Raw genomic sequence first — 14,337 nt, 5'->3', positions numbered from 1 at the left:
CGCTTGGTCTAGAACATTATACTGCAGGACCTCTGCAGTGATGTCCTGGAAAGGAGATAATTAGTTGAATGCAGTCAAGGGTTTTGAAACTTGAGTTAACACTGTACATGCCTCATGATTAAACTTCAAAAAAGTACTTTGCTGACATTCCAGAGGCCATAAAACATAATATATGAACACAAGTTCATTTTTTCTTTGCTGCACATTACCTGGGGTTACATAATAAGGGTAGACAAAGAGGAAAGCAGCAGCACAGGAACACTGTTCAGTACCAATTATTACAAGTAATAAATAAAATCACAACACCCTTCTTGATTCAAGCATAATACTTCAAGATATCCATCAAATATGCACTGACCATACCAGTGAACAGCATAAAGTGGTCGTGCCTCTCATTGGAGATTTATGGCATTTGTGTGCCCAATGCTTCAATTATTAGTATTAATTTTCTGAGGATCCTGTCAGTGTATTGCACTTCTCACAAGTGAACATTTTAGAAAGCTTAATTTATACATTACAGATCACATATAACTTAATGAAAGTTAAGACTCAAATGATAAGTGATCAAACCGTTTTGTCCTCCCGGAAAAGCCAGCCTGTCTGCGCACGTGTGAAGGTAATAGATTTTGTAGATAATGTTGCAGAGTAAATGTCACTGCTCATCAAAATATCCACCTCCTCTTCAGTTTCCATCTCAGATTCCTGAAAGAAATTAAATTGGTAGATGAACCAGTAATGATCCAAATACTTGCAAATGGCAGAAATACAGGTTTTAAGGGAGGAGAGGCATATTGGCAGTGATATATAATTAAATATAATTAGAAGAGAATCCTAGAATTGTCACAGCAGAGGAGGAGGCCATTCTACTTGTCTTGTCATGGCAGCTCTCCGCAAGAGCAATCGGCTGGTTTAACTCCCCCACTTCTTCCTCATCGCCCTAAAAATATTCTCACTTCAGATGCTTAAACATTGATGGCATACTAAAGGAGAAAACAGAAGGGGCGAGATTCTCCCAGCTCCGCACCGGGCCAGAGAATCCTCGCAACCGTGCCACGCCGCCCCGAGGCCAGCACGTGATTCTCCGCGCAGAGGAGAATCGGCACCATTGGCGCAGGCGCGGCCGGGCTGCCGATTCTCCGGGCCGGATACATTTAAACAGAAGGCATATAAGAGAAGAGGGTTATAATGTTACAATGATAGAGATGAGAAAAGGAGGAGACTCAAGTAAACCATAAATATTGACATGGATTGTTTCGGCTGAAAAGTCAATTTCAATGCCCTATATCGTATATAATTCTACGTAATTCCCTTTTGAAATGCACGACTGAATCTCCCTCCTCCACACATTGCGCATTCCAGATTGTACATTCCAGATCCTAACTGTCAGCTGCGTCAACATTTTTCCTCATGTCGCCTTTGGTTCTTTTGCCATTCACCTTGGTGCTCTGCGGTTCTTGATTTTTTTCACTACGGGAAATTTCTCGATCTTATTTGTTCTAAATGCCTCATGACTTTGAGTACCTCTATCAAATCATCTCTCAACCTTCTGTTCTGAGAACCCCAGCTTCTCTAATTTATCCTCTTATCTGATCTCTTCATTCATGGAACTATTCATGCAAATCTTTTCTGCAGCCTCTCAAAAGATTTCAGATCCATCCAAAGTACGGTGCTCAGCATTGGACACGAAAATCCAGTTGAGGCCAAACCAGTGTTACATTAAGGCTTGTAAGAACTTACTTGCTGATTTACTCTACTTCTGAAGCCCAGGATCCATGTAACTTCTTAACCACTTTCTTAACCTGTCTTCCATCTTCAACGATTTGTACACATATATTCCCAGAATTCTGTTCCTCTGTACCCCCTTCAGAATTGCACCCTTTATTTGTTATTGCTCTTTGTTCTTCCTACTAAAGTGCATTCCTTCACACTTCTCTGCATAAAATTTCATCTGCCACTTGCTGCCCACTCCACCAGCCCATGTCTTCTCAAGTCCGTCACTGACCTCGTAGCTCATAATATTTCCAACCTTTTTATATTCCAGAATTTTAAAAAAAAATATTGCGCTGTGCATCCAAGTCTTGCTCATGGACACAGATCAAAAGAAGTAGTGACCCTAGTAATGACCACAAGGGAACCCCACTGTATACTTTGCTCCAGTCAGAAAAACATTCTCCATTATTCTGTTATCTATCACTCCACAGACTATGTACCCATGGATCCAATCTCCCATTTATTTCTCATGCTTTAACTTTGCTGGCAAGTCTATTTTGTGGCACTTCCACCAACACCTTTTAGAAGTTCATTTACTCCACATCAACCTGCTCTTCCATCTGTTACAATCCCAGTTGATGTTCCAACTGGACAGAAAGATCTAAAGAATGAACCCAGCTCAAAGGACCGGAACTTTTATTTAGTTTTAGAAAATGAGAAGGAACCCAAATTATTTTTTTCCAATTAAGGGGCAATTTAGTGTGGGCAATCCACCTACCTGCACATCTTTGGCTTGTGGGGGTGAGTCCCACAAAGACACGGGAGAATGTGCACACTCCACACGGACAGCGACCCAAAGCTGGGATTCAACCCGGGTCCTCAGCGCTGTGATGCAGCAGTGCTAGCCACTGCACCATTGTGCTGCCACCGTACGGGCGTGATTTAACTGAAAACATCCCAAGTGTCATATCGGATGTGCCTTCCCGGGTGTCTCCTGATAGCAGAGCCGGCTAGACTGCGGCTCGTATTTAATGACACTTAACTTGAAATTATTGCTCATGAGCTTCATGCCAGTACTGGCTGTCCCACCAGCTGTTTCGCTGGAACTACGCCCAATGGCATTTTGCTAACAATGGAGAGCTGCTCATAAATGCTCCCTGCAAATTAGCTCCCAGGTAGCACATGACCACGGCACCAGGTAGATCTATTCCAAGCTTCGGGGATGCCAACCTGGCTGGGCTGCTGGACACCTTGGAGGCGTGATGGGGCATCTCTTCTCCAGAGGGGGTCGGAGAACCAGCAACAGGGACGCCAATGTGGCCTGGGAGGCAGTGGCCGTCAGTTCAGGCAGTGTGACCAGGAGGACCGTCACACAACAACGGAAGAGGAACAACAACCTCTGCTGAGGCCGCAAGGATAAGTTAACACCGACACCCTGGCAGCAGCCCCGCATGTCACCCCCTGACCTTCGCAACCAACATCCCCCCCCCCCCCCCCCCCAACACCAACCCCACCAAACAAGTCGGCAGCTGGCACCTCATACCCCTCCCTCATAGCATATCACTGCGCTTGTGCTCCTGCACATCCTGGCACCCACCAGCAAAACCCCTCCATGCCCAGGAGCAGAGCCCACACAGCTAACGACATAGATCCCCCCCCGGTGCACCAAGCGTGCGTGTGGCTCATTTCCCCTGTCCTCGCAGGAGAAGTTGGCCATAACAGACGGGAAAGGTCCCAGATGGAATGCGGGGTTCCAGAGCGTCCTTAGCCCCTTTGAAGAACAGGACTTAGAGATCGCGGGTTGGCCGAGGAGAGAGTGCTCACCAAAAGCAAGATTGTCCTGCGCCGCAGAGATGGGATCCACTCTCCCTTCACACAGATGACCTGTCTCAAGTGAGACAGAATGATCCTTCCCCCTCACTGACACCCAACAGAAAGCTCAGAGGGGAGCTTAGAAAAGACCACCATAGAGGCATCACAGCTGTCATCTCCACCTTCTACCAGTGCAGAGACACACACCTCGGTGGGTGACTTTAGTGGACTGGCTTCAGGGGCACAATCTGGTGAGCACCACACAGTTGCTGATATACATCAGATGGCGGTAGGAACATCCAAGGGAGTCAGCAGTCAGAGGTCTGCTCGATCCCAAGAATCCGTTGTTCCCCAGTCAAATGCAGAGCAACTGGGCATGGTAACCCCGGAGCTGATGCAGAAGTTAGGGCACGGCCATGAGATTCTGGCGGGGACGTCAGCGAGTTATTGCCGATTGGAGTCTCACAGGCTAAGGGCTGAGGAGATGGCACCGGCAATATGTAGCACCAAGGTCAACACTGCTAGGGTAGCAACCGTAGTGGGTAGCCTGCAGCATGAGGTCAGCGCATGCGTGGTGGTCTCAGTGTTGATCATGGCCGAGGGCTTCAACATCATGTCCCAGTCGCTGAGGGATATGTCCAAGTCACAGGTGGACATTGCTGAGGCTCTCCATATCATGTCCCAGTCACCCAAAAGCATCGGCGAGGACATCGACATGATGTTGCAGACAATGGGGAGGCCCCCGACACCGGCATGTCTCAAGGTCAGCAGGCAGAACAGGTGAACTGGTGATGCCAGTGACACTGGTAAGTAGGCCGGGGCTCTCCGACTCCACGAACCCCAGAGGACACCAGCTGAGGGCATCAAAGGCCACAGGACATGAGAAGCAACAGATTGCCTCCACTCTGGTGTGCATTCTGGGGATACACCTAGACGTTGCAGCAGAGCACGGAAGGTGAAGATTGAGGACTACTGAGCGAGCACCAGCTGTAGCTAGGGACAATGGGGGTTTTGCATGCTCACGTTATTGTCACGTTATTCTTCATAACAAGCTGCCCCCACTTTCAACCCCAGCTGTTCTCCGCTACCCCCAACCCCCTGCGCAAGGTGGTCCTACAGCAAGAACCCCCGACACAGACCCCGTTCAGGTGATGGGGGTGAGCACGCTATAAACAGAAAGACAGGAGTCAGGCTTTGGCATAAACTGAGGAGCACTAGAGATTACGTCATAACGGGTTATCACTCTCCTGCCTCATATAATGACCCGCTGAAAAGAGTACGGTGGTCAATGGTTGGGATGGGGGGGGGGGGGGGGGGTAAAGAGAAACTGATGGACAAAGCTTCACCCTATGAGATGTGGGTTAGGATGAGGGCCATCCTGGCCCCCCGGGCATGCCTGACCCTCACCACTGCCTGTCGTCCTTCCTCTGGCTATTGCCAGGGGTCCTCCACAGGCTTGTTCTTCAGCTTCTCCTGGTCCGGCTCATCCTCATCCTCCTCAAAAAAGGCCACATGTCTCTCCTCCTCCACACGTTGCCCCCGCTGCTGTGCCAGCTTGTGGAGCGTACAACAGGCCACCGCAAAGCGGGAGACTCTCTGGGGGGTGTACTGCAGTGCACCATGAGTGTTGTACAGGCATCGGAACCTAATTTTCAGCAGTCAGATACACCGCTCAATGACAGCCTGGGTGGCAGCATAGGCCGAGTTATATCGGGTCTCCGCCTCAGTCTCTGACCTCTGCACTGGTGTCATCAGCCAGGTTCTCAGCGAGTACCCTTTCGTCGTCCCCCCCCCCCCCCACAAGAGCCAACCCAGCATCCTGGGGTGGCCCTCGAAGACGCAGGGGATCTCATCGTGTTCCAGGCAGTAGCTGTCACGTACCCTCCCTGGGAAGCGTGCACACATGCTCATGATGCGGAAGCGGTGGTCACATACGAGTTGAACATTCAGGGAGTGAAACCCTTCCTATTAATGAAGGACACTCCCTGATGCCCTAGTGCGTACAAGGCGACATGCATGCCATCCATTACCCCTTGGACCTGAGAATCCTGGCGATGGCGGAGAATCCTGCTGCCCAGGCGTCTTGATGGGCTTGGTCCAGCTCAAAGTTAATACAGTCAGCTGCCCAGGCATTCAGGGCATCCGTGATTTCACGGATGCACTTGTTGGCTATTGCTTGGGAAATGAAATACACCACAAGGCCCTGTTCGAGCCCTGGAATAAATTCATTGCATAAACGTCGAGGGTGCAGCGACTTTCACGGCCACCGGGAGCATACATCCTCCTCCTACTCCATGGGGTGTCAAGTCCTCAAGGTGCCACACAGTCTCCTTGTTGAGACAGTCTCCTGCGGCACATGCTGACATTGAAAGACCAACAACGCCTGTACATCTTGGGCCGGCACTGGCATCCCCCTCTGGGTCCCTGCATGGCCTGATGGGCGGCTGGGTTTGCAGGGTCGTCTCAACCACCCCACAGGGGTGTGGTGGTGCCCTGAACGCGTTAATGCTGCGACCACCTTCTCTGGCATCTGGCTGTCTGGGCTGCCATGAGCACTGCGAGGGCTGCCACTACAAGATCAACAACACCATCCATCTTGGTTGCTGTAAGGAATTGGATAAGGAGAGAGACTGAAAATCAGTTAGGGCTTCCACCCTGGGACCCTCGTATCCACCGAGCCTCCACCCACTTTTAAGTGTCCTGCCTTTTCTCAGAACCATTCACTGAGACAGTTGTGCTGGAGAACCCCGCTCTGCACACTAACCCCCGGCAACAGCAAGTGCCCTTAGGTCCTAGACCCTTGCTGGGAACATTAGGGAGACCGTGCTCGGGTACCCTCCCCTGATCCGCGCACTGACCCTCTGGTTGCAGGGATATCCACAGTGCTGAAGCCCAGCTCTTGGGTGTTTGACTGTTGGCTGCTGCCTCTGTGATGTTGATGGCCCAGGCAAAGTGTCTAGGCCTCAGTTTGATTGGGATGGTCGGAAATAACACTCCTCTGACATATGGCACACGTACCCACAAGAATGCACTTGAGAGCTGTGAAGTGCTCACATAACTAAATGTCAATTCTTCAATAGCCTTCAGCTGTGCAGCCAGAGGCGGCTCACAGCCAAAGGGAGTTAAAGTGACCGTCAGGATATAACTACGAACAGGGCTCGATCCTTGAAGTGTTTGGTAGGATAGACAGGCTGCAGCTGTAGTTGTCCCTGTTATGGGTATGCACAATATTGGAGGACGGCCTGCAGGCCCCGCAAACCCTAGGCCCCTTACCAACCCACCCCCAACCATGGGGCTCCCCTGACCTATAATACCCCACTCCCTCCCACCCCCTGAGCACTGGGGTAGCAGCTCCAATGTCCTATGGCTGCATGGCAGGGAATGGAAATGGCTACTCAGCTCCCCTCAGCAGCCATTGCGCTAGCTCTCCATTTTTTAAATAGTAGTGCTAAATGGTGCACCCAGTGACCTCTCACTGAGGAGCCAGTTAGTTCCCAGGTAGCCGTTAGATTGGGCTTCCATCTCGCTATAAGATGGAGATTGCTCTTAATTGGTGTCTTGTCACATCTAGGCCAAGGTCAGCGAGCATATATAATAATCTTTTATCAGTGTCACAAGTAGGCTTACATTAACACTGCAATAAAGTTACTGTGAAAAGCCCCTAGTCGCCACACTCCGGCTCCTGTTCGGGTACACGGAGGGAGAATTCAGAATGTCCAATTCACCTATCAAGCACGTCTTTCGGGACTTGTGGGAGGTGGGAGGAAACTGGAACACCTGGAGATAACCCACAGGGACACAGAGAACATGCAGACTCCGCATAGACAGTGGCCCAAGCTGGGAATCGAACCCAGATCCCTGGCGCTGTGAAGCAACAGTGCTAACCACTGTGCTGCCATGTCGCCCATGATGTTGTGTGTCGCACCTGGGTGCCACAAAAGGTTCCATGATTTTCTGTGGTCGGCAAGGGTAAGTATAGAGATAGCATGGACTTGTGACCATTCCCCTGGGAGCTTCGGGATCTGAGAGTAAAGCCTGCCCTGAAAAGAAAATCGCTTGTCACAAGTAGGCTTCAAATGAAGTTACTGTGAAAAGCCCCTAGTCGCCACATTCCGGCGCCTGTTTGGGGAGGCTGGAACGGGAATTGAACCGTGCTGCTGGCCTACCTTGGTCTGCTTTAAAAGCCAGCTATTTAGCCCTGTGCTAAACAAGGCTGGTCTGTCAACACAATAGGCCACAGTGCATTAGCCCACTAAATGCCTGTGTGGGGAAGGGGGAAAATGGAATGGTCCTCAAGATGGAACCCTAATGAACTTATCTATTGTCCCCTGTCAAGAGACGACAAGTCACAATAAGGCTGGGCAGCACCTAACTGGTGGAGCCGTCCCCAATCAACTGTCACTGACTAGGAGCGAGGGAGCGATGCTCCAGAGCTGGACTGCCAATGGCCAGCTCGCTCCCACAGTCTTGGTGTGACGGGCGTCTGGGATAAAAAGGAAGCGTGTAGATCCATTGGTACAGGAGAGCTCATGGGCTCTGCTTAGCAGAAAGTGAGCTGTCCCAGCCAGAGTACCCATTAAAGCTCCATTGTAGATATCACCATGCAGCATCCCTCCATCATCTCAGGAGGCCACCTAGCATGTATTGTGATGATGATGATTAAAATCACAGATATTGTGCCTTTCTTCCAGAGTAGAGCCAACTGTACCAGCCACGAGCGACCCTGAGGAACCCCGATCAGGCACCTAGAAAGACATCACTCCTCCATGTGTCATGCTGTCTCTCAGAACCAGGCACCAGTGCAGATGCTCTTGCTTAGTTGGTTATTAGATTGTTCGCCACCAAGGTTACTGCGCAGCGGTGCGGATGCATCACACTCGTGTGAGGAGATGGCAGAGGCAGAGAGATCCCAGATTCCAACAGTGGAGCATTGCTAGAGGTCAGGACCATGCTGAGTTGTAGGCAGATGATGAGGCAGGTGATGAGCCTCTGGAGACGTCCATTAGGCAATCTATTAGGCAGCAGATGCTTTTATGTCCAGATGGATGCATCAAGAGATCAGACAGAGATCCAAGAGGGTCTGCGTGCCATGGCGTCCATCTTGGAAGAGTCCATGTGGAACATGAGCACCGCAATGACCCTGAGCATTGAGTGCACAGCCTCTTCCATTAAGAGAGTGGTGACTCTTGTGGAGAGGCTGCTTCAGGGACACCCTCAGAGGTTGCATGGGTTATGTTCGGACCTGCAAGCCAGCACACCAGCTCTGACCTCTCAGAGATGGATGAAGCACCTAATCACGGCTTGGCGCCCGTCTGTCAATGGGGAGCAGGGATGTGCAAATGCACTTCAAGTTGGCCGATATGCCGTCTGTCGCCTCTGCTGGCTCCTCAGGGCACTCCGCATGTGGGAAGCATGTGCCCCTCTGCCAGTGGTCGTTGCATCTGATGATGCTGCAACATCTGATCAGCGCCCAGCCATGGAGCTAATGCTCCTTCCCAACTGGAACGAACTCAGACACAGATGGCTAGAGGACACCCGCCAACATCATCACAGCCACCATGACAGACTGCCTCCAATGCTCCTGTAAGCAAGGGAGGAGCACCAATTGAAGCACCTGCAGGCTTAAGTTTAAGGCACCTTAAGCACAACAGGGGTGTGTCACTTGTGACATTATTGAGTTCATTACTTTAAATTTTATGTTAGTTTTGGAATATTTGTAAGCTGTTCTTATGTTAAGTCACTTAAAAATGTTCCTCAATTCAATAGGCTGAGTTGGTTGTATGCTTTATACATTGGTCAGATGTAGTAGGAGTGAGGGTTTTGTGCAGTGCAGGATTTCTGGGTTTGGTTCTGAAGCAAGTTTTACCGTGAGCAAGACATTGCCATAGATTTTTGTCAGCCTCCATGCCTTGGATACCTAGCTGAAGATGCGCTGGATCAATGCATTCCTCGCGTCCCTATCCCCCCTGAACGCTCATATCGTCTGCCTCAAAGTTCTCAACATGTGCAGTCCCAGGTTCATTCTCCGACCCATTACTGAAGTTATACTCACTTGCCTGTGGTCCTGCCTCGCTCTCCACATCCTCCACTGGGCTGCCTTGCCAGAGGTAGATTGTGCAGAGTGCAGTATACAACAACTATGAGGGAGACATGCTCTGGCAGATATTGCAATGATCCCCTGGATTGGTCACAGCACAGGAAGCACATCCCAAGTAGCCAGATGGTCCTCTCAACCATCACTCATGTGGATGCATGACTGCTGTTGTATCTCTTCTCTACTTCAGTTCTTGGGTGACCGAGTGTGGTCATCAGCCACCTCTTTAAGGGATAGTGCTGGTCATGCAGGAGCCATCTAACCAATCTTGCAGGAACCACGTACTGCCTTGGTGCCCAAGAGTGCGCAAGATGTACGAATTGTAAGAGATCCCTGGATACCGGGCAGAAACTTGCAGAATCTGTACGCTGTGGTTAGAGACAATCCGCACATTTATTGAATAGTACCCCTTCCTGTTGATGGAAGTTCCCAGCTCTCCTGCTGGCACCCTGATGGACAAATAAACGCAGTCAATAGCATCCTGGATGCAGATGTAACCAGCCATCACCATGAACCCTTGTGTTCTCTCTGCTTTCGTCTATCTAGTAGTTGATAAACTTCCGGGTGTGTCTGAAGATGGCATCAGTCACTAGCTTGACACAACCGTGTGCAGCTGATTGTGCGACACTGCACAAATCCCCCACTGAGCCCTAAAATTAATTGGAGACACAGAAGTCAAGGGCCCTGTGACTTTCAATGCCACAAGCATTGGGTGACACCGATGCAGTTGGAAACAATTTCAGGACCAACATTTTGCAAAGAGATGTCACTTTGTCCCTGGAAAACCGTAGTCTCCTGCTGCACTGGACCTCACCCATTTGCAGGCATTTGGTGGACTGCCGCTGGGTTGTGGAGTCTTTGCCACTCCTCCTGCCTTGGCAACTGAACACCATGCCTCTCCTCTCAAAAGACTCAGCCTGGCACACTGCCGGTGCTCACCGTGCTCTCCTGTCCCTCTCTCTTCAAAAGGGGCCCCAACAGCAGAGTAGACTATCCCAATTAGAGCAGTAGAGGACCAGTGCCTTGCAAATGATGAGACAGTCCTCCAATCCTCAGGAAAATCTTCCAGGGAAGTCCTGAAATGCTGAAAGTCGAGCCTCAAAAGTGCTAAACAATAACATGGAAATTCACTCTATACTCACACAGCTACGAACACTATCACACAGAATCTGGTGGGGCACCAGGAGCCTTTTATCCTGCCCAAGTGAGGAAATGCAAAACATGTAATGAGTGCCCACCCATTTTGTCCGTACAATTAACTAAATAGAGCACAGGCAGCATAAAATTCCTGCAGATTGTATTTGTAATTTCTTTAATTGGCCCTTGAATTGTTGGCGTGTGTGCGTCCGATTCACGCACGTGCCTGCCGACCTCATAATAAGACCTGAAGACAAAGGAACATAATTTGGCCACTCGGCCCATCGAGTCTGCTCCGCCATTCAATCATGGCTGATATTTTTCTCATCCCCATTCTCCTGCCTTTTCCCCATAAACCTTGATCCCCTTATTAATCAAGAACCTATCTACCTCTGTCTTATAAACACTCGGTAATTTGGCCTCCACAGCCTTTTGCGGCAAAGAGTTCCACAGATTCACCACCCTCCAGCTGAAGAAATTCCTCCTCATCTCTGTTTTAAAGGAGGTCCCTTTAGTCTGAGATTGTGTCCTCTGGTTCTAGTTTTTCCTACAAGTGGAAACATCCTCTCCACATCCATTCTATCCAGGCCTTGCAGTATCCTGAAGTTTCAATAAGATCCCCCCTCATCCCGTGTAAATTCTGGCCTTGGTGTCAGTATGAATTATTAATCCTACTCTCAATACTATAATGTACAGTATGTATATAAACAACTGCACAGTTCAAATAAACCTAAAATCTTTAAATAGCAACTAAAATGTTATGCAATCCTAGTTATTTTTCTATTTGCAGCTAAAAAGCAAGTAAAGTACAAGGAGAAATCAATTATGCGAGCTACGTGTTTGCACCAGAATGTACTCTGGAAAATAAATGCACAAGTCAAAGCTCAAGAAAAGGCAAAGCACAACTGCAACATATGTGTCAAAACTGTTATTGTGAACTGCAGTATATCTTTCTACAATTTTAATAAATAGCATGCATGAATACATTTGCATACATATGTTAAAAACATAAACCAATACAAATCCAGTAAAGCAATTTAATAAAGGTAAATGTTTTGGTATCAAAGATACAAACTTTATTCATACATCCACTTTACTGTACATGATATGAACTGTACGTAGCTAACTTGGCATTCATACAGCACAAAATTTACCTCATGATGTATTCGCTGGTAAACCTTCTGCTCATTGTCTAGTACTATGAAAGATTCAGAGGGTATTGCGTCACCATTGAAAATGAAGCTCAAATCTCCACGTTGACACTTCATATCTGTAAAGTCTATTAGAGTTGTGTCAAGCCTGAAAATACATTAGTTGCACAGGAATTTAGTTCATGTTAAATTTTCCCATTTATAAGCTTCCAGAATTTCCTGCATTAAGCAACCTCTTAGAAGATGTTTCACAGGATAACAAAATATTGAATTGAATCGTTTATGAATACGAAAATTCAACAAAAATCTTCTGCAAACAAAATCATGAAATTATGAGAAATAATTTTTTTTTTTTAAATTTAGATTACCCAATTATTTTTTCCAATTAAGGGGACAATTTAGTGTGGCCAATCCACCTACTCTGCACATTTTTGGGTTGTGGGGGCGAAACCCACGCAGACACGGGGAGAATGTGCAAACTCCACACGGACAGTGACCCAGAGCCGGGATCGAACCTGGGACCTCAGCGCCGTGAAGCAGCTGTGCTAACCACTAGGCCACCGTGCTGCCCTATGAGAAATAAATTTTGTTGAACACATGAGAAAGCCACTTAATTTATAAATACAATCTGTACAGTATTTGTTTCATGGGTTGCCTAATGCTTTCTTTAAATTGCTTCAACCTGTAATGAATTACATACAAGTGGGTGACATGATATCAGTCCAGAGCTATGATTTAATTGCCTTAGGCATGTGTGACAACTTGGAAGGCCCAATTAGTTTATACACATGATGGAAACCTAGTGGAGTGGTGCAACAACAACAATCTCTCCCTCAATGCCAGCAAAACTAAAGAGCTGGTCATTGACTTCAGGAAGCAAAGTACTCTACACACCCCTGCCAGCATCAACGGGGCCGAGGTGGAGATGGTTAGCAGTTTCAAACTCCTAGGGATGCACATCTCCAAAAATCTGTCCTGGTCCACCCACGTCGACACTACCACCAAGAAAGCACAACTGCGCCTATACTTCCTCAGGAAACTAAGGAAATTCGGCATGTCCACATTAACCCTTACCAACTTTTACAGATGCACCAAAGAAAGCATCCTATCGGGCTGCATCACAGCCTGGTATGGCAACTGCTCAGCCCAGGACCGCAAGAAACTTCCGAGAGTCGCGAACACCGCCCAGTCCATCACACAAACCTGCCTCCCATCCATTGACTCCATCTACACTTCCCACCGCCTGGGGAAAGCGGGCAGCATAATCAAAGACCCCTCCCACCCGGCTTACTCACGCTTCCAACTTCTTTCATTGGCAGGAGATATAGAAGTCTGAGAACACGCACGAACAGACTCAAAAACAGCTTCTTTCCCGCTGTTACCAGACTCCTAAATGACCCTCTTATGGACTGACCTCATTAACACTACACCCTGTATGCTTCATCCGATGCCGGTGCTTATGTAGTTACATTGTATACCTTGTGTTGCCCTATTATGTATTTTCTTTGATTCCCTTTTCTTCCCATGTACTTAAAGATCTGTTGAGGTGCTTGCAGAAAAATACTTTTCACTGTACCTCCGGACAAGTGACAATAAACAAATCCAATCCAACAAACTGGCTTATGAATGACCCGTGCAAGATACTTGGCGATGGGCACTGAGATAAGAGTATTTCACTGAGGAGGCTAGTAGGATTTGTACACTAAATCCAAATAGCAGGCAATCTTTTAATTAACTAAACTCTAAAATATTGGAAAACATGCAGGAAATTGAGTCAATCGCTAGTAACGTAGTAATTATGTTACTGTATTAGCAATCCAGATAATATGTTAAAACTCTATTAAGTCCAATTGAATTTCAGTTTAGAAAATAAAAATCTGGAAATAAAAACTGGCATCAGTGAAAAGGTGACCACAGGATTTTTAATTTTTCACAGGAAGGTAAAAAAAACAATCATTTCTACACGGCTTCACCTTAGCTTCGTATAAATTAGTTGACTACCCTCCAAAAGGCACCTTGCAAACCACTCAGTTGTATCAAACTGCTTTAATGCAATGTTTCAAGAAAGTGGCAGACAATCTTCTCAAGGAAAACCAGGATACGTAAATAAATACTGACCTAGTCAACAACATCTATATCCAAAAATGCATACAAAAAAAAATCAGGAGGAATTTTGTATCCAAAGGCATGATTGTGCTCTCTAGCAGTGATGTTTTTAAGCACCTTATTCGTTAAGAAATTAGGATATAAATTAACTTACCTGATGTTTATACCCTGTTTGTAAATTTTACAGGCATCTGAAGGCAGAATCCTGGAAAGTAAAGGCACTGTAATAGAGAAATGAAAGGAGTGAATGATGATTCTAGCTTGGTTGCTAACATGGACTTGAAGTTCGACAACAATTGAAGATAGCAATAGCATAGGAAAAAAAGT

At 47.6% G+C, this 14,337-nt stretch overlaps 1 protein-coding gene across 1 annotated transcript in view; it reads right to left on the bottom strand.

Annotated features, from left to right (window-relative positions):
- Positions 1-14,337, bottom strand: part of ankrd13c (ankyrin repeat domain 13C) — a 132,313-nt gene that overhangs the window by 38,491 nt on the left and 79,485 nt on the right. Inside the window, exons 6-8 of the mRNA XM_038794398.1 lie at positions 14,165-14,231; positions 11,908-12,052; positions 571-702 (exon numbers count right to left, since the gene is read on the bottom strand). Of these exons, the coding sequence (XP_038650326.1) occupies positions 571-702; positions 11,908-12,052; positions 14,165-14,231 (344 nt within the window). The remainder of the gene's footprint in view (positions 1-570; positions 703-11,907; positions 12,053-14,164; positions 14,232-14,337) is intronic.

This window comes from Scyliorhinus canicula, chromosome 4, assembly GCF_902713615.1.
Source record: "Scyliorhinus canicula chromosome 4, sScyCan1.1, whole genome shotgun sequence".
Classification (NCBI taxonomy): Eukaryota; Metazoa; Chordata; class Chondrichthyes; order Carcharhiniformes; family Scyliorhinidae; genus Scyliorhinus; species Scyliorhinus canicula.
This window is presented reverse-complemented; position numbering and strand designations above follow the sequence as displayed.